Here is a 19,372-nt window from a genome sequence, read left to right as displayed (position 1 = left end):
TTAAGTTGGTTTCACACTTAGCTTGACTTCATCTTCTAAGAACTGTAGGTTCCTTTTGAGGTTTGTGACTTCCTATTACTGTACATGTACGCCCATGAGGCCAGTGCTGGGTGCTGTGTCATGTAGTAACACAACATGAAAGAGATCTCATCGGACCTGCCAGAGACATAGGAATAGGTAAGAATTTATTTTAAAAATTGCAGGAAAATCTCAACACAAAGGGAAAGGGAGAAGCCTTAGTGTCTCGAAAGAGTGATGTCAAATGGATACACATTGCAAATGCTTGATTCTTTCTTATAGACAAAGTACAATTTAAAAAATATAATAACAAACTTTAAATTCTCTTTGCAATGCTTGTTTTTTTTTTGTTTGAGTCAGTAGCAGAAACCACTAAGGGCCAGGCAGTTACATTACATTACATTACATTGCATTTAGCTGACGCTTTTATCCAAAGCGACTTACAATAAGTGCGTTCGTCCAACAAAATACAACTTGAAGAAAACAAAATCATATAAGTACATCAGGTTTCATAGAGCAAAAACATTTCAAGTGCTACTCAACTGGCTTTAGAAAAGCCAGTCCTTTATTAGTATATAAGTGCTTCGTTAATAGTTCTATCGCTCGAAGTGGAGTCGAAAGAGATGAGTTTTCAGTTTGCGCCGGAAGATGTGCAAGCTATCTGCCGTCCTGATGTCAATGGAGAGCTCATTCCACCATCCTGGAGCCAGGACAGCAAACCCACATGTTTTCGCCGTTGGGAACTTGGGTCCCCCTCGCAGCGAGGGCGCAGCGAGTCGTTTGGCTGATGCAGAGCGTAGTGCACGCGCTGGGGTGTACGGTTTAACCATGTCCTGGATGTAGGAAGGGCCAGATCCAGTCGCAGCATGGTAAGCAAGTACCAGTGTCTTGAAGTGGATTCTAGCAGTTACCGGAAGCCAGTGAAGCGAGCGTAGGAGCGGAGTGGTGTGGGAAAATGTAGGAAGGTTGAAGACCAGACGAGCCGCTGCATTCTGGATGAGCTGCAGAGGTCGGATGGCACATGCAGGTAGACCAGCCAGGAGGGAGTTGCAGTAGTCTAGGCGTGAGATGACGAGAGCCTGGACCAGAACCTGAGTCGCTTTCTGTGTCAGCTGGGGACGTATCTTCCTGATGTTGTAAAGCGTGTATCTGCAGCAACGGGTTGTAGCAGCGATGTTTGCAGTGAAGGACAGGTTGTTATCTAGGGTCACACCCAGATTCCTTGCAGTCTGAGTCGGGGAAACAACTGAGGTGCCGATGTTGATTGTTAGGTCAGTTAGTGTAATGTGTCACCATTACACTTTTTTTTTTCAATGTGAAGGCTGTGTTTAACAGAATATTCCATATACAGTGTAGACCATGCTTAGCAACCTAAAAGAAGAGTATATCAGAAACGATGTTTATTGTATGTGTATGTGTATTGCTTTATATGTCATAAATCTTTGCATGTTGTGCTATATGATCCGATTAGAAAGACTAACAGGTACATTTAACAGGATCTAGGGGAGGATGTGGGTAGGGTTGAGAACCGAAACTCAGTTAGATGAGAACCGATAAGAAAATGCTGGGTACCGGGTACCAGAGTCCTGGGTACCCGACGGGTGACCTGAAAAAAAAGTGATTCGCGGGTGGTATTTTTTCAAACCCTTTTTTCCGGGTTCGGTTCTGGGTAAAACAAAGATGATGCGGGTCGGGTCGCGGGTGTTGCATAATAAATATATTGAAATTATAATAATTTAGTTTAGTGTTTAAATCCTCAGACCTCTCCCCCACGGGACCGCGCATAATCATAACCTCTGCAGCGCATCAATCTGCTGCTGAGCGCGCCACATTCGAAATGGCTTAGGTGAAGCTCTCTAGCGGAGAATACAGCATTTTCAATAAATGAGGTTAAAATGTTAACATAGGTTCAGGAGCATGGCCACGCCTAAAACTCCACCTCGAACCACGGCCACCCCTATTTATATCCGGCAAAACTTCCGGCCACTGCTCGTCTCCATCCTTTCAACCCACCCTCCCTCTCCCTTTCTACCCATACAGTTCCCCTTCCAACTCACACCGAGCGATACATCCATCCATCCCTTCTTCCCTCCCTCCCCTCAACATCCCTACATCCCTCATCCCCACATCCCTCATCCCTACATCCCTACATCCCTCATCCCTTCATCCCCACATCCCTACATCCCCTCATCCCTCCATCCCTACATCCCTTCATCCCACATCCCTTCATCCCCACATCCCTACATCCCCACATCCCTCCATCCCCACATCCCTCATCCCTCCATCCCTACATCCCTTCATCCCTCATCCCTACATCCCTCATCCCTTCATCCCTACATCCCTCATCCCTACATCCCTCCATCCCTACATCCCTCCATCCCTCATCCCTCCATCCCTACATCCCTCCATCCCTCCATCCCTCATCCCTCCATCCCTCATCCCTTCATCCCTTCATCCCAACATCCTTTGCCCGTCACCCTTTATATTTAAACGGTGCATGTTTATATACTGTGTATACTAACACCTTAATTCCAGGTATCGTCTGGGGGGCCCGTAATCAGCCCACGCAGATCATGTCGGAGACGGAACCCCCACTCTGAGTCTCCCACTGCACTGACCATAGCTCGTCCTCCCAGATCATCCCTTCACCCCCCTCATATCATTCACATGTTACTTCAATAAATGTACAAACATCACACTGTTGTGGCGTGGTTCCTGCTAGTGAACACTTCCTCAAGAGCGAATTCCAACGTCGAGGAGGCTTGTGGTATCATCCTAGAATCTCAGTGCTTCTCAAAGTGTGGTCCGCGGACCACTGGTGGTCCGTGAGCGCCCCCTAGTGGTCCGTGAGTATATTGGTAAAATGTCACATTTGAAATAAATAAATAAATTAAAGTGTTCCGCACTCTCGCGGGAATATCTCCGCAATGGAGTGAGCTTAAGTTTCACTTTCGATTGCATGATATAGCCCAGATAATCACCTTCATCACACATGTGGCCACTTGTTTGTACCATTTTCAGGCGATTTGTAAAAAACTATGTGTTTTTGGATATTTGTGGAGTTAGGTGGTCCGCGAGTGTTTTTTTATTGGTTAAGTGGTCCTTGGTATGAAAAAGTTTGAGAAACACTGTCCTAGATGGAGAAAATAAGCAACATCCCACGCTTTTTGAGACAAATATGCAACTGCGTGTGTTAATAATTGCACGTTTTCACTGCATATATATGCGGGTTCGGGTCGGGTTGCGGATCTTGTGCCGACGGGTCGGGTTGCGAAACTAATTGGCAATATGTGCGGGTAGCGGGCGGGTTCGGTATTGCACGTTGCGGGTGCGGAGCGGGAGCGGGTCTTGAAAATCAGACCCGTGCAGGCCACTCCCGGGTACCCATAAAAAGTACAGTATTTTCGGTTCTGATTAACGGTTCCTAAACGCGGTTGACTAACCCTTTAGTATTGCAAACAAAGCCTACATATCTGCATGGACGTAGGCTAAGGCTACGTAGCTATCTGTAAGGACCTGTAGTAACAGGACGATGTCACGCATCAAGGGAACAGCAGCGTGTGGTTTGATTTGTTTAGATACCAGCATGTCAGTCACTTCATAACACCAAAGATGGATCGCGGTAAACGCTCTAAAGTGTGGCTCCACTACACTAAAAAAGAAGTGCAATGCCTGTGGCAAGTTAATAGCTTGTACGTCAGGTTGCACTTCTAATTTAAGCAAACATTTAAGACAGCACGGCATCGAGATGAAAGAATGTACAGTCTTTGATGGCTTGCGGTCTCCGAGCCCGAGTATGGCATCAATAGCCAGCACTAGTACCCCGCCGCCTGCATGTCCAGAAGTGCCAGGTACAGCTAGCCACGACACACCGTTCTCTTTGGCATTAAAAGGAAAGCTGACCAAAGAAAAAACGGAGGAGTGTCACAGAGCGGTAACAGCATTTGTTGTCAAAGGGCTACATCCCTTATCGGTTGTCGAAGCTCCGTCATTTAGGTATGCAAGGTGTGTACCCGATAGTAGGGTACTTGTACAGTAAAAGCCAGGTACTGTTATAAAACGTATGCATACTACCAGAAAAGGCTGATTTTGCTTAACAAGAACTGTTGAGATGCATCTTTAAAATAGCCAGGTGTTGTGCACTGAATGCACTTTAGTTGAAGCATTTGGCCCCTATTGTTGCTCGGACTGACTTTTTCCTTTCTCGAACAGGACTTATATGATGTCAGTAGGTTTCCTGCTGCTACCTCAGTTAAAATAAAGCACAGCTATTGTGTAATACATTTGTATTGCATGTATTTTTTTTATTTGTAAAAATGTCAGCTTAAAAGAATAAAGATATTTTTGTTATCTAAACATTTGAACTCTTTATTTTACAATTTTGGAATCGAAACGGGGAATCGATAAGAACCGGAATCGATAAGCAGAATCGGAATCGATACATTTTAGATGATCCCTATAGATCCCTATAGATCCCTAGATGTGGGCAATGGAAAATATAAGAATGCAAAGAAATACAGATCCAACACAGACTGCAAACACAACTGGGTTTAAACAGGGAAAAAAGGTATCTCTTCAACTTAAGATTCACACATAAAAAGTGAATTTATAATTTTCCAAGAAAACATGGATACCAGGCCGGTGGTTACTTGTTTATTTTATATTTTAATTTTGTTTGGCTGTTTGTTTGGTTATATTGATTTAACATAAATATATATTTAATTAATAATGTATTAATGCACTATAGCCAAGTAATAATGCTATAAGCTCAGCTTTGATTTTAAAGTAACAACACAAATATCTTTCTAATTCAACTCTTATTACTGATTAATAAAGCCTTAATGGATTGTTGATTAACCTTTAATTACATACAGGAGTCATTAAATAGGTTTCATAACCGATTCAAATGAAACCTCATTTGCATGCAACAGCCAGCTGCAAAACTTCACACATTCAAGTTCCTCTCACCTCTGCTTGTGTTAGAGAAGCATATGTAAATGTGTTGAAGCATGAAAAACTGCTGCGTTGGAGAATGCATACTTCTCTTGTCAGGAACAACTTCAACTGATTTCGCAACTCAATGAAACTGATAATGTATTCTTATAGAACTACCTTGAACTAAGTCTCCAAGAGCTCAAACTTCCCTATAAGCTCTGAGTCTCATAATGTCTCTCTCTGTTTTAGATCACCAGTGTGAAGTCAAAAGCCCAAGCTAAAGGACATCAGCTCATCAAAACACCAAGACATTTTCCTTCAAGATGCACTGTCATGTCAGCCAGGATGCAAACCTCAGCCTTCATACCCTATCAAACCAAACGTCCTCGATGACCTCTTTGAACATGTTCACCATTTCACTCCATGGCTTGTTCTCTTCCATCGGCATCATAGAGAACGTCCTCATCCTCGGAGTAGTGGGCTTCCAGGTCCGCCGCTCTGTCCTCAGCATCTGGATCCTGAACCTGGCAGCCTCCGACCTGCTGGCCACCGCCTGTCTACCCTTCTTCACCCTCTACATGGCCCGCGGAAACACCTGGACATTGGGCACGACCTTCTGCCGCATCCATTCCGCCATGTTCTTCCTCAACATGTTTGTCAGTGGCTTCCTGCTGGCGGCCATTTCTATGGACCGCTGCCTGGTTGTGCTGAGACCGGTCTGGGCGCAGAACTACAGGAACGTCCAGCTCGTGGGGAAGGTCTGTGGGGTGATTTGGGCCTTGGCTGTGCTCTTCACGGTTCCCTTCTACATATTCCGTGACACCTATGCCCTCCCTAACGGCAAGATCTTGTGTTACTACAATTTCGCTCGACTCCTACCTGCTGAACCTTTTGATCTTGTACATTTGTGTAATCAGCGCAAGGAGGCCTTGACCTTTATGAGGCTCTTTCTGTCCTTCCTGATCCCTTTACTGATCATCGTCCTGAGCTATACTGCCGTCAACATCGGCTTGGTGCGCAGAGGCTCCCGACGTCCTTTTCGTTTTGTTCGGCTGGTCATTGCTGTGGTGGTTAGCTTTGTCCTCTGCTGGGCTCCGTACCACATCTTCATCATCGTAGAGGTGATGGCACCCACTGGACATCCTGCGCAGATATTCGCAGGCAGGGCCCTCCCAATTTCAGCAACCATCGGCTTCCTTAACAGTGTCCTCAACCCGATCTTGTACGTGTTCAGCTGCCCTGACCTATGCAAGAAGATTAGACACTCTCTGAGCGCGGTGATGGAGAATGTTCTGGCTGAGGATCTGGCAGAACTGGCCCGACGCCGCAACACCGCTCACACCTCCATCAGCACCACCGAGATTGTGTTGAAGCCGAATGCTCTTACAGCCTTGTGTCTGAAAGCAGAGGATCACAGAGAAGAATAGGAATCCTGCTAAATGCAGAATGGTCTGAAAGTAGTAAATGTTCTTATAGTATCCCTACTCTTTTTTCTAACTTTTTTTGAATGAGGCCTATAGACAGGCCTTTTATTTGTTGTTTTTCGTGTGCTATAGTTTAAAATTCCCTTTGAGGCTGTTTCTTATACCTCTTAATTGTTAATCATTTTACAAAGCATCACTCTCGTCAGTACAACAAAAGAGTCCTTTATACTCCCGCTGGTAATACAGTTTCCTTTCACCTCAAGTCGATGCCTAATTACGTAACTTCCACTTGGATAGCTTCTTTTTTTTTTCAAGGTTAAACTACAGTTGATACTTTTGCACAAATGTCTCAAATTAAAACATAATCTAGAAACGGAATTTTGTAGCTAGCCTTGTCGAGATGGATAGCAAGCAGGTTTTATTTTACCACTAATACTGATATTTATTCACAAGTCATGACAACATGCTGGAATTAAATGAAAAGTTAATGAATAATGAACAAATACCCATAATAAATCAAATAAATATCAATAGATCATCATTAAATTGAAATGCAATTAACCAATTGAATGGTTAATTGCTTTAGCTCTTGGCAGGCTTTTATTTTTGAAAAATCAGCAGAAAGTGCTGATTAAATTATCATTATTTTTCAAAAGGTAGAGTCAAATCCATTGGACTGTTGTTGTTCTGATTAAGTGATGTTGCAATTTACATTATAAGAAGTGTAACATGTGCTTTTACATTTTAAATCCGTCCTCAATGCTTTCTACCAAGTTTTTGTAGATGTATTTGTATGCAATGGCAACAAACACTGCTATATTTAACAATTTATGAATACTGGCTTTTAGTCTAGAAATGCATGGTACTTCAAGTGTGTGAACAATTTGTTCAAACTTTTAGTTTTATCTGACTGATAAATACATCTTTATAATACAGAAAGTATAAGGATTTATTAAGCATTACTCTACAGTCAGTACTGAATACTTACACTTGTGATTATAGGGCATTTCTTAACCTCCACAATTACATACAGGGTTCTGAATTATTGTCTTATTTTTACTTGAATGCTTGCTAAATATGTTAATTTGTATCACTTTATCACTTGGTACAAACAGTTTGTACTATGGGTCACGGAAACATAAGGTGTCTCCTGCTAGATGTTATCAGTAGCAGCAGGAAATGACACAAGCAACACTTTAGAGTTAGACTATGCTCTTATGTGTTTATAATAAGGAAAATATATCTTAATTGTCCATTATTGCATTCTGCACATGTAATTCCTTTGTTTTAATGCTTTGACATATAAACATAAATAAAAAAGAGAAAAGACAGATCTTGTAATGATATATCCACAGCCATGCTCGTGTTTCCGTAGTGATTCACACCAATTCTTTTTTTGAAAGGCCTGAGCGTAAACAAGTCACGAAGCATGAATATGTATTCGTTGTTTAAATGACAGTAACAAATATGTGAAATAACTTCGTTGGTCTATTTCCATACACTGGCTAGAAAGCAAATGTAGTTCATAGATTAATCAGAAACTGTATGTATTATGGCCTTATATGTTTTATGTAATGTAAGGTGACAATGGGTATGGAAAATCACAAAAGACTGGATTTGAAACTCTTAACTGAACTGAATAAAAAAAGACTAAATTAAAAAGTAACAACACTGTGATCATGCTCTTCCACTGGGTGGCACACTTGCTTTGAGTCAGCTCTATAGTTGAATCCAAGCTATACTCCTAGAAGATTATTATGTCCAGTTGCAGTCTCTATCTTGTTGTCTGGTTGGGCTCTGGTACTGAAGATAATCTTTTTGCGGGAGTTTTGCCCCCTTCCCAAACAGGGCAGGGATCTCTGCAGCTCTAGCCGGGCATCAGGGCACAGGAAGATGTAGAAGAGGGGATCCAGCAGGGTGTTGAGGCTGGCCAGACCGTAGCACAGACGATAGACGAGGAATATGGACCGCTCAAATCCACATGGCTCATCTGTCAGCAGAAAGGATACAAATCTGTATCCGCCCACGAGGTGATAGGGTCCAAACACAACAATGAAGTTGATGGTGATCACGACTAGGATGCCCACGATTTTGTGCCGCTCATGGTCAGACAGGGAAGGAGATCGTCGGAGTGTCACCCCAATGTGGGCTGATGTGTAGCTAAAGGGAAGCAGAGTTGCATATTAAAAGACTTAGACTTCACAAAATAATTATATGTTCCCCATGGACATTGTACCAATTGCCTAAAACGAGTTAGGGTTAGGGTCTTGGGGAATGTGCGGTGCTCCATAGGAGCACAGCGTGGTGCACGGGCTCTCGGATAAATATTTGTGTTTAAAAACCTTTTTAAAAACTCCTGCAATAAAACCAATAGAACTTTATAAAAGCCCTGTTTGGTCTGTGTTAAAAAAATGTAATTAAATAAAGAAAATGCAATAAAAGTGATGGAAGAGACCAGCGGCTGAAGCACAGAGCGTGTGTGGCAGGGTTCAAACCTGTGCTCCTGCCGGGTGTCCCCCAGTGGTGTGTCCGAGGTTGTGTCCCACAACATCCTGGTAAGTAAGTTAAAAACATCTGGCTAAAAGTACAGAGGTTGACTTTGTTTAAAATCGGCATGCAGATAAAATTTGTGAGAAAAAATGTTTGATAAATTAATACATAAAAGTGCTTAGTGAAATAAAAATCACATCAACCCAAATGTTCCAAGATAGCATAAAGTACAAAATATATAAAACATAATATATAGAACTATGAAATATAATAAGATATAAAATATGTAAAATATAAAACAAATATGTAAAATATAAAATACACACGGGTTAGTAGGCACACAGGGAGGGGAAATATTTTAAAGTAAAGTCAACCAAGTGTCCCTAAAGTGTTTAAAACCCAGGCCGAGAGGTGGTGCAGGTGAGACATGGGACACGCCTCGGATGATGTTTAAAAATAGTTTGTAGACTACATGTAGCGTACCAATTGCCTAAAACGAGTTAGGGTTAGGGTTTGGGTTAATTGTATCAGTTTTCATTTCAGTTGAAACTACTTTTTATTGTATTAATACAATTTGAAGATGATAAATAGTTGGCTTCCCTTTTGATGAAGCACAGATTTGACCACTTGAACTGTGCAGACACCAAGAAGTTCTTGTACTTTGGAAACAGTCAACTATTTTGACCACAAAACATTTACGTGAACAGGTTTTGAAACACAACATTACAAAACATAGGATTTACTCACCCAAGTATAGCACATGGCAGCATGAAGCCCAGGGCCATGGTAGTGATCTTGAAGTGGGCGTATCTGGGGCTGACGGGGTACTTCTCCAGACACAGCAGTTTGTCTGAGTCAAACACTGACGGGAGCAGCCCGCTCAGACAGTACAGAAAGGTCAGGGTCCAAACCACCACACCTGACCCTGCTGCCACCCTAACAGTCCGTATCCTGCGGCTGCTCAATGGGTACACGATGGCCAGGAAGCGGTCCAGCGCTATCAGGCACAGGAACATGACGCTGGCGTAGACGTTTACGTAAAACACGTATCCCACCAGCTCGCAGGTTAGCTGGCCATAGGGCCATTGGTGCCCACCTTGGAGATAAAGGATCCAGAGTGGCAGGGTGAGCAGCTGCAGGAGGTCTGACAGCAACAGGTTGAGGATGTAGACCAGTTGGCAGCCTCCTCCGCCTGAACGACCCAGGTGGTACAGTCCCCATAGAGATAGCAAGTTGCTCGGGAGACCCAAAGAGAAGATCAGGCCGTAGATACAGGTCAGGCCAAATGTGTCCGTGTTTAACGGGAGATCGCAGCTGTCGTTGGACATGTCTTTGTTGGTCAAGGACCTGACATAGGAAACTGGAGTTGACCTTACTCAGACATGGATGATGAGTTGGTGTAGAAATACCCATTCATTTGCTCTAGCTAAAGTCTCAGTTGCATGTGGTATGTGACAATTGCATACTTTTCAAGAATGTATTCTCCTGTGGAAAAGGTCAGCTTACGTGGTATCAGTAAATCATTCTCCAAAGCATCCAGGATCCATCAGGGGATAAAACACCTGCAGATAGAAGAGAACATTCTCAAATCAGCAGCAGCATGAGCAGCTAAACCGTGCAATTCCAACAAAGACTTTTCACTCACCTCTTTAGTTCCATAAAAGCTTGCTGCCTGATCTGCAGCTGGGTGACCTTGATCAAGAAATGCTGGGAACACGGTGTCTGGACCAAGTCTATTCTGTGATCGTTTCCTCCACAGGAAACCTACTTCTTCAGCTTTAAAAGCAACATCCTGAGGCAGGAGCACGCCTTTCTGCCCCAGGACAAAAACATATACTTTCTCTTTCTCCATGTCTCAGTTATTTTATTCCAAACAGGATGATTAAGGTGGACATAAGCTGTGAGGAAAGGAACTGATGTACGGCGTCCACTAATGCCCTTTAGATTGTCGTTCGCTGGCTATGTGCCATCAAACACATTAACTATTCTGCTATGCTGTCGTCATTTATTTTCCTGTATAGAGAGTTCAGATTTTCATGTTTATCTTGTGCATCTTGCAGGAGAGTTGATTGACGGATGAGATTAAGACCACAGAAATAGAGCACACAAAAACAGCCTGCTAGAACAAACACATTTATTCTCGTAAAAGTGAATGAGTGGTGAATTTATGGAGAGTGAGTGGGTTTAAATTGACCCAGGGTGAACTTTGCTCATGCACAACTAGAACAAAAACAATTCTGCACAATTGAAATTGTTTTAGGTAAGAATGGCTATGTTGAGACAATGGGAGCTAGGCAGTATTTTTACCCTGTGGTACTAAAGGGAGGAGGGTGTAATCACTCACTTTGTTACCTTTAAAATGTCACCAATCTCTGTTTAATTGAATCATCCAAAATTGTAACTAAACAGTACTCTTAGACATGACTTCCCATATTTAATTCAGAGCATTGCGCTAAGGCCTCTGCGACCTGTCTAGACCACATTGGAAGGAAGAGACAGATAACAGCTGTATGTTGCACACTCAACTACTCAACTAGTGTCTTTAAAAAAGGCCTCAGCTGGGAGACATCATATACGTTGCGTAATCTAGACCAAGCTGGTTGCAGAATGTTTTCTACTCCATTTTCATCTTTTCATGGCATAGGGCGTTGTATATACAATATGCATATAGAAATATAGGGAAGAAGCCATTGTCATATGAACGTCACCAGCATTGAGCACCAACAAACTGAAGTACTAGGCAAAGATAAGCCCAATTCTGAGTCAATTTTATAGTCAGAGTTCTGCATAACGAATATCAAACAGGACGCCACAGTGAAGAAACTGACAACCTTATTGCTTCATCCTTCTACCCCCCCCACCCCCCAAAATATCACCATATCGCTGACGGACTTTGTGATTTTTGTATTTGCTTTATGACGGTATAGGAAATGTCGAACTCACCTGTCAGAGCACTTCTCTGATAATTGCCAAAGAAAAGCTATAACTTATATTATCATTTCTAAAGCTTTAAGTAATTTTCTTCTTATATTTACTACAGTCCTACAGAAAGCTGTATGAAAGCGAAGATGGCTCTGGGCACAATCTATATGTTATTATGCAACCCTTTATACATGGAAAGTTATCACCTCTTAGACTTTTCTAACCTTTTCTCGGAAAAACAACCCTATTTAGCTAAATCACCCAACAACAATGTTCACTTTTCTTTGAAAGATTCCAAACAGGCTTGTATTATTTTGACTATATCACGGTGAAACATCTTCATCTCTGTTATAGTTTAGTGACAAGTATATGGTATGCTACTGTATAAAGAATACCAGTGAGTATTCTTTCTCCTCAGTGCTCGGGTCCTTGCTTGACCTGGTATTTAGTTCCTTTTCCAAAAGTAGCTGTTTCAAAAACAATTGTGTAGACCCCAATCTCACATTGTGTGTTTGGTGTGTGTGGAAGTGATCTCATGATAACACTCAAGTGCGTTTGCCATTACAATATGTTTAAATGTACAGTACAGTATAGCATTCATACATTTTTACATTTATAGACCGATGACAAAATGCACATATTATATTGATGCTAATTTGGTATATGAGCACATGAAATACATTGCAGAGTGTTTGTAATAACATGCATTTATTCAGCAAGGTAGGAGCCCTGTACAGATATTGCTCTATGTTTAGTAGAAATAGCATAATCTAGTGTTCCAGTGTCTTTTCTTGAAGATTTGTCTCAACAGTCCATGTGAGTAAGTTCCTTTTTGTGAAAAGACTTTGTGTCACACAGGAAGTAGGTGTAACTGATGCTAAACTCACAGTAGTCAGATGGAAGCTGTCACCTAATCTGTCTGTGAAATCTTGATAAATATGAGTAATATGTTTGATGTGATATAAAAGTCAGTTTATATCAGATTATATATATATGTATTTCCTGTTACGATCAGTTACTCTGCCTTTGTCTTCCTCCTGGACCTTCGACAGCAGAGAATCTTACACACAGAGACTGAAGCCCAGACAAAGGCTGCAATGAGAGCCATTAATAAAAGAGCCACATCCAGGTTGAAGTAGGAATACCAAGGCAGACTAAAACCTACTGACTGCAAATGGGCGGCTCCTTTATTCCTGATCACGTACTCAATCCAAAAAATTGCGGTGTCCATGGGTGACATTGGCTGATCGTGGTGTAGCCGTGAGAGACGCTGTATGTTCTCACGGTATGAGGGAGTCTCTAGAATGTCTGTTATAGCCTCTAGGAAGTTTTCTTTGGTGAGTGAATTGGCCTCCAACACCCTAGCTGCCCCACGTACCTTCAGCCGGAGTACGTTGTCAAACTGGTCAAAGAGGAGAGGCAGTCCCAGAACGGGAACGCCGTGGTAAATGGCTTCATACATGCCGTTGGTGCCGCCGTGGGCTACAAAGGCACGAGTTTTGGGGTGACCCAGGAGGTCTCTCTGAGGCAGCCAATTCACCAGCAGGGTGTTGTTCCCCAAGGATGACGGCTTTTCTCCAATAAACCTCCACACCACCTTCTGAGGTAGTTGAGCAAAAGCAGCAGCAATGGCCTCTGTGGCCTCGCGATGCAGTGCTGACACCAGCGTCCCCAGAGACATGACCACCACCCCATGTTCCCCAGAGCTCTGCATAAAGGCCTCCAGCTCATCAGAGAGGGGACGGGGCTTTTTGCACTGGAACCCTCCAATGTAGACTACGTTGGGCATGGTAGGCCGTGGGAACTCAAAGACAAAATCAGTCCTCATGAGCCACATATCGGCTGCAAGCTCTAAAGACAGTAAGTCGGTTCCGGGAGGGAAATGCCTCTGGAACAGATCTGAGTAGTAAGGGTTGATGAAAAAGTGCTGTTCTACTGAACTATAGATATAATGCAACATGTTCTTGGTTCTGTCCAGGAAGTCCATCTGATCATCAAGTTCACTTCCTGACACGGGGACATAGGAGACAGGAGAGGGAGCTATGGTTAAATGGCCCTCCCCATTATTAATCCAGCGCACATTGAAAACCATTGGCAGCTTGAGGTAACTACCCAGAATAACCCCTGTAGTCAGAGCGGGATCTGTTAACATTAAGTCAAACTTGGCATCTTGCATTTTCTTCATAAAAACAGGGTTATCCAACATTGTAGCAGAGGCTCTGGAAAGGATCTCATGGCCTTGTGACAACATGGATGTGATCAAGTGTTGTTGGTAGAAGCTGCGTAAAAAAGTTAGCATCCTGCGACGTTCCATAACTTTTAGTAGCATTTTATTGTAGTAGTCCAAATCTGATTCATCTTGCAGCATGGTCACATTAATAGAAGTAAAAATGGGGGAGTTGCTAGGGATGAACCAGCTCTTAGCAGAGCGCAACACAGTGATGTTGTGGCCTCTGGAGTGCAGTTCTCGGAGTATCACCTCCATGTTGATCCAGTGGCTGCCATCAACGGGCACTACTAGGATTTTGCTGCCACTACAAGTGGGACTGAGCAACAGGAAGAAGATTCCTGACAGGATTACAGCAATCATGCTGGACATTTCCTTGGAGAAACAACAGACAGAAATAAAGATAATTGTTAAACTCACTAAAAGCACACGTCCGTTCAAACATAAATATGACAAACAAAAGAAAACGACAGTCTTAAATTGTGGTACAATTAAACAGTAAATGGACTGTACTTATATAGCGCTTTATCCAGTCTTTACGACCCCTCAAAGCGCTTTACATACTACATGTCATTCACCCATTCACACCCATTCATACAGAGCAGTACCACTTGCTCTCGGACCTAACATTCACACACATTCACACACCGTTGCCATGCCATCGGGAGCAACTCAGGGTTAAGTATCTTGCCCAAGGATACATCGACATGTGGGCTGGGATCGAACCCACAACCTTCTGGTTGAAAGACGGCCACACTCCCTCTCAGCCACAGTCGCCCTACAACAGTGGTTGAAGGTAGCAGAAATATGTAGCTTAAATGTGAAGTTCTGATTTACTGGAATGCAAGCAAAATGCTTGCCAAGTCATTGTGGGGAGCAGGGGATATCCAGCACCACAAGAGAAAGGGGGGTCAGAAGGTTATCTGCATTATTGAGTTCAATGTCCTCTGCAATGAGTTACCATGTCTTTATAATCTGTACCCTGTGTCCTTTTGTGTCCTTTTGTAGTCAATTTCCTGTTGTTCGTCTTGTCTTACCCCGGCTGATACTTCACTAAATCCACTGTTTTAATTGTTCCCTATATTGCCCCTATGCCCTGTAAGGTGTCATTGGGTGTTATGAAAGGCGCCCCCCAAAATAAATGTATTATTATTATTATTATAAAACTGACAATGAAAATGCAAAGAAGTTCAGCAAACATATCACTGAAGGATCAAATTGTATCTTTTTGGATCCATCAATGTATGTCTCTTATTCCTTACTGCCACTCACCATGTGGTCTAGTGCTTTTGCTACCTGTGGGCTATCTTTAGCTTGTTCTTATACAGGTTCACAAAGGTCTTTATGCACCAATGTGGACCTTATACAGACTGATAAGCGAGATGTAAATACCAATTTTCCTCTACTTTGAAATACTATAGTTTAGTAGTCCTAACACTAACTCCTCAGCAGCTGGTTGGTAAACGGTTAAGCTACCTTGATTATTATTAAAAAAACAGGCATTAAGTGGCTAAAAGTGGACTTGTCATAATGACATATCATTTTCTGCATTTTCCGACGACGCACAGTAAACTGAAACACTAACACATATAGGCATTATGATATTGCATAGATTAGACATGAACACAACTTGGATCAAAGTGAGCCTTTAGTTTTCGAACCCACTTGTGGTGAGATTTACAGACTGCATATTACACAGTTTTTGTTACTGTTCATACTGTTGGAACAGTATATTGTCCTGTATCAAAAACATAGTCCACAGTCCAACAGCGTAACAGATGTTTAGTTAAATGTTCAGTTGTTGAAATGTAAAGTTAATCTAATGCCTCACCTGGTTTTTGTTGTCTCAAAATCCAAGAGTGTGGCATGAGCTCCAGGTCCTCAGTGAGCCAGGATACTATGTGATAACTGCACCTTCACACAGCTTCACTTTAACACACGCTATTACCCTGTGTTATGATGAAACTACTCTACCAGGTCTAAGTCCAGAATGTGGGTTATGGGTTAATCTCAAAGGTCTGTTTGCACATCTTCCGGCGCAAACTGAAAACTCATCTCTTTCGACTCCACTTCGAGCGTTAGAACTATTAACGAAGCACTTTTATACTAATAAAGGACTGGCTTATCTAAAGCCAGTTGAGTAGCACTTGAAATGTTTGGCTCTGTGAAACCTGATGTACTTATATGATTCTGTTTTCTTCAAGGTTGTGTCTTCCTGGTCGAATGTACTTATTGTAAGTCGCTTTGGACAAAAGCGTCAGCTAAATGCAATGTAATGTAATGTAATGTCTGTTGTTGTGTATTGTGTGTAGAGATGTTTCCCTCCTCGTGTGTGTGTGTGTGTGTGTGTGTGTGTGTGTGTGTGTGTGTGTGTGTGTGTGTGTGTGTGTGTGTGTGTGTGTGTGTGTGTGTGTGTGTGTGTGTGTGTGTGTGTGTGTGTGTGAGCAAGCAGGTGGTGCCCGTTAGCTGATTAGCTACCTGCAACAGGCTGATTGGTCCACCTGAAGAAGAGGGGAGCATTTAAGCTGCAGCCATGCAGTCACTCTGCCGCTCTCTCCGACTCAGCTTCTCCTGCTCCCAACTGTTGCGTATTTATATCTGTCCTTTTGTACTTCTGTCTTGGTATATTTTGTAAACCTCGAAAGGATAGACATAACTTTAACCTGTCCTTGTTGGACACGCCTTAAATCTACGTGAAAGTGTGAAACCCTTTTTCTTTTGGTTGGTTCTCGTTTTCTCCTGTTTTTACGTCAGTGTAGGTAAGAGTCCTGTATGTTTATTTTCTTATTTGTTAGGCAAGATTTTTGTGTTCAGAGATTTGTTTGTTTTTGTGGGTTGTTGCACTTAAAAAGAAAACTTTGGTAATTAAATTTACCAAAAGACATTCACTGTCTCATTGTCTATGTTCTTGGGAGTGGGAAAAGAGGAGAGAGGGCACATTTTATGCTGCGCCTAGGTTCCCCTAGAACTGGGCGTAACACTGTGCATTGTGGATGACATAAAAGCATCAAATCAAGTTTTATTTATATAGCACATTCATAAACGATTTTGGTCGAGCCAAAGTGCTGTACATATAATAAAAATAGCCTACAGTAGAGACACTTTACAGCAAATGCAACAGCACAGATTGTGCAGAATATCAGTATGAGAAAAACGACACCCTCTATCCTTAGACAGTCACATCGTACAAGGAAAAACTTCCGGAGAAAACCCACAGTTTAAGGGGAAAAAATGGGAGAAACCTCAGGGAGAGCAACAGAGGAGGGATCCCTCTCCCAGGACGGACAGACGTGCAATAGATGCCGTGTGTAAATCGAAGAGATAATACATTTTACAGCATATAGACCGAATGTTAGGAAATGCATGTGTCTGTAATAAGAAGATGAATCCACGAGGATGTCAGCTTCAATCCTGTGGAAGCCTTCAGGGAAGCAGCATGACGAGACCCAAGGCAGGACCGCAGAGACAGGTTCAGCCACGACCCGAAGTCCACGACTTAATCCAGAACTCAGGATAGAGGATCCAAGACACAGGACTACAGCAAGAGGATCAGCCTCGACTCCGGATCCCGGCGTAGATATAGATACAAAACAAAACAAAAGATTTGGCTGGGTTAATCGGAACAAGAGAATACACAGACACAGACAGAGAGGGAAAAGGTCATTGGATAAAAGTTATTCTTGATAACCCTCTAGAAAGATCTCATGAACTTCCCCACTCAATCTATCAAGACCCGAGCAGTTCTATTAGATATAGATAAGAAACAGAGATAGGGAGCACAACAATCTCTTCGTCAGATGCACTCCCCCGCTTATCTAAGCGACTCTGTACCCCGTTACCCTTTACAAGGCCATAGACCAGCAGAGGGAAAATGGGGGGTGGGTAAGGGTAAGGGTTTTTAAGAATAAACCGCAAGGGTCTAAAGGGAAAAAAGATGAAATATAAGGTACTATATTTTAAGTAATCCTATCTACTATTCCTATATTCGAATAATGTATAAACTATTTTTAAAATACTTTATGAAATCCTATGTTATGTTATAAATATTAAGATAAAGAACTAAATGAATAAATAACTAAATAAATGAATAAATAAATAATTAAACAAAAGCCAGAGAGAAAAAGTGAGTTTTAAGTGTTGATTTAAAAACCCCCAGGGTCTGGGCCGACCTCACATGGAGGGGCAAAGTATTCCAGAGCCTAGGGCCAGCCGCTGCGAAAGCTCGATGCCCTCGGGTTTAAGCCTGGTCTTAGGCACTATCAACAGCAGCTGATCAGCCGACCTTAAGGCTCTGCCTGGGATGTAGCGATGAAGGAGTTCGGCTATATAGGCAGGAGCCAGCCCATTTAGGGCTTTGAAAACAAATAAAAGGAGTTTAAAATCTATTCTGAACCGAACTGGAAAACAGTGCAATGAAGCCAGAATTGGGGTGATATGGTCGCACTTTTTATGGCCAGTGAGAAGACGTGCAGCTGCATTCTGAACTAGCTGGAATCGTCTAATTCAGGCCTGGTCCATACCCACATACAGAGCATTGCAGTAATCCAGTCTCGAGGTAACAAAGGCGTTAATAACCCTTTCTAGGTCTTTAAAAGATAAAAACGACTTGGTCTTAGCCAATAGTCGTATTTTGAAAAAGCGGGTCTTGACTACAGTGCTAACCTGCTTATCAAATTTAAAGGCGCTGTAGAAGGTCACTCCAAGGTTCATGACAGAGGGGAGGATATTTGTATTGAGGGAGCCCAGAATATCAACCGGGGAGACTGTTGGTTGGGGTCCAAAAAAGATGACCTTGGTCTTGCTCTCATTAAGGGTGAGGAAGTTTTGGCTCAGCCAGGATTTTATCTCCATTAAGCAGTCCTTCAACTGCTGTAGTGAGTTGGCATTTTGATTGAGAGGCAGATAAATCTGTACATCATCAGCGTAACAATGGAAGGGGATATTATGTTTTGTGAGAATTGAACCTAGGGGCAGTATGTACAATAGAAAAAGGATGGGGCCCAGAATCGAGCCTTGGGGAACCCCACAGGTAAGAGGGGCTTTGGCAGTGGAAAAAGCACCTAACTACACTGAGAAGCTACGGTCCGTCAAATAAGACCTGAACCGTGCAAGGGCAGAGCCTGTAATGCCTGCGGACTGTTCAAGCCGTGACAACAGGATACTATGATCCACAGTGTCAAAGGCAGCAGTTAAATCTAACAGCACCAAGACAGCTGGGCTGCCTGAGTCGGCGGCTAAGAGCAGATCATTACAAACTCTTAAAAGGGCTGTTTCAGTACTATGCATAGGTTTAAAGCCAGACTGACATTTTTCATGGATGCCATGCGTGGTTAAAAATTATTGCAGCTGGGCGTAG

General features: G+C 42.6%; 3 protein-coding genes across 5 annotated transcripts; 1 reads left to right on the top strand and 2 right to left on the bottom strand.

The window, feature by feature from the left end:
• Positions 1-115: 115 nt before the first annotated feature.
• Positions 116-7,837, top strand: LOC117559456 (prostaglandin D2 receptor 2-like). Its single transcript, XM_034236224.1, has 2 exons — positions 116-177; positions 5,203-7,837. Exon 2 carries the CDS (start codon positions 5,277-5,279, stop codon positions 6,378-6,380), a length of 1,104 nt encoding a protein of 367 aa, XP_034092115.1. The 5' UTR covers positions 116-177; positions 5,203-5,276; the 3' UTR covers positions 6,381-7,837.
• A 90-nt stretch (positions 7,838-7,927) lies between these two features.
• On the bottom strand, positions 7,928-10,663 carry si:dkey-165a24.9 (G-protein coupled receptor 4). 2 transcript variants are annotated; one of them, XM_034236226.1, is made up of 3 exons: positions 10,513-10,663; positions 9,615-10,429; positions 7,928-8,537 (listed from the first exon to the last, which is right to left on the bottom strand). In XM_034236226.1, exons 2-3 carry the CDS (start codon positions 10,193-10,195, stop codon positions 8,114-8,116), a joined length of 1,005 nt encoding a protein of 334 aa, XP_034092117.1. In that variant the 5' UTR covers positions 10,196-10,429; positions 10,513-10,663; the 3' UTR covers positions 7,928-8,113. The 2 variants fall into 2 exon arrangements, with proteins under 2 accessions (XP_034092117.1, XP_034092116.1); XM_034236225.1 differs by having other exon boundaries at positions 9,615-10,663.
• Positions 10,664-10,987: 324 nt separating this feature from the next.
• On the bottom strand, positions 10,988-15,975 carry ugt5g1 (UDP glucuronosyltransferase 5 family, polypeptide G1). 2 transcript variants are annotated; one of them, XM_034236223.1, is made up of 2 exons: positions 15,848-15,975; positions 10,988-14,401 (listed from the first exon to the last, which is right to left on the bottom strand). In XM_034236223.1, the coding sequence occupies exon 2, from the start codon at positions 14,386-14,388 to the stop codon at positions 12,805-12,807; it is 1,584 nt and encodes a 527-aa protein (XP_034092114.1). In that variant the 5' UTR covers positions 14,389-14,401; positions 15,848-15,975; the 3' UTR covers positions 10,988-12,804. The 2 variants fall into 2 exon arrangements, with proteins under 2 accessions (XP_034092114.1, XP_034092113.1); XM_034236222.1 differs by having other exon boundaries at positions 10,988-14,391; positions 15,848-15,974.
• Positions 15,976-19,372: the final 3,397 nt, after the last annotated feature.

This window comes from Gymnodraco acuticeps, unplaced genomic scaffold, assembly GCF_902827175.1.
Source record: "Gymnodraco acuticeps unplaced genomic scaffold, fGymAcu1.1, whole genome shotgun sequence".
Classification (NCBI taxonomy): domain Eukaryota; kingdom Metazoa; phylum Chordata; class Actinopteri; order Perciformes; family Bathydraconidae; genus Gymnodraco; species Gymnodraco acuticeps.
The sequence above is the reverse complement of the archived record's forward strand: the minus strand, read 5'-3'. Positions and strand labels throughout refer to the sequence as shown.

Excerpts from the sequence above, each read along its gene's own strand:
- LOC117559456 (XM_034236224.1), top strand. The coding sequence starts at position 5,277 with ATGCACTGTCATGTCAGCCAGGATGCAAACCTCAGCCTTCATACCCTA.
- si:dkey-165a24.9 (XM_034236225.1), bottom strand. The coding sequence starts at position 10,195 with ATGTCCAACGACAGCTGCGATCTCCCGTTAAACACGGACACATTTGGC. Across the intron at positions 8,538-9,614 it reads CTGCCATGTGCTATACTTGG|CTACACATCAGCCCACATTG; the intron begins GTGAGTAAATCC and ends GCTTCCCTTTAG.
- ugt5g1 (XM_034236223.1), bottom strand. The coding sequence starts at position 14,388 with ATGTCCAGCATGATTGCTGTAATCCTGTCAGGAATCTTCTTCCTGTTG.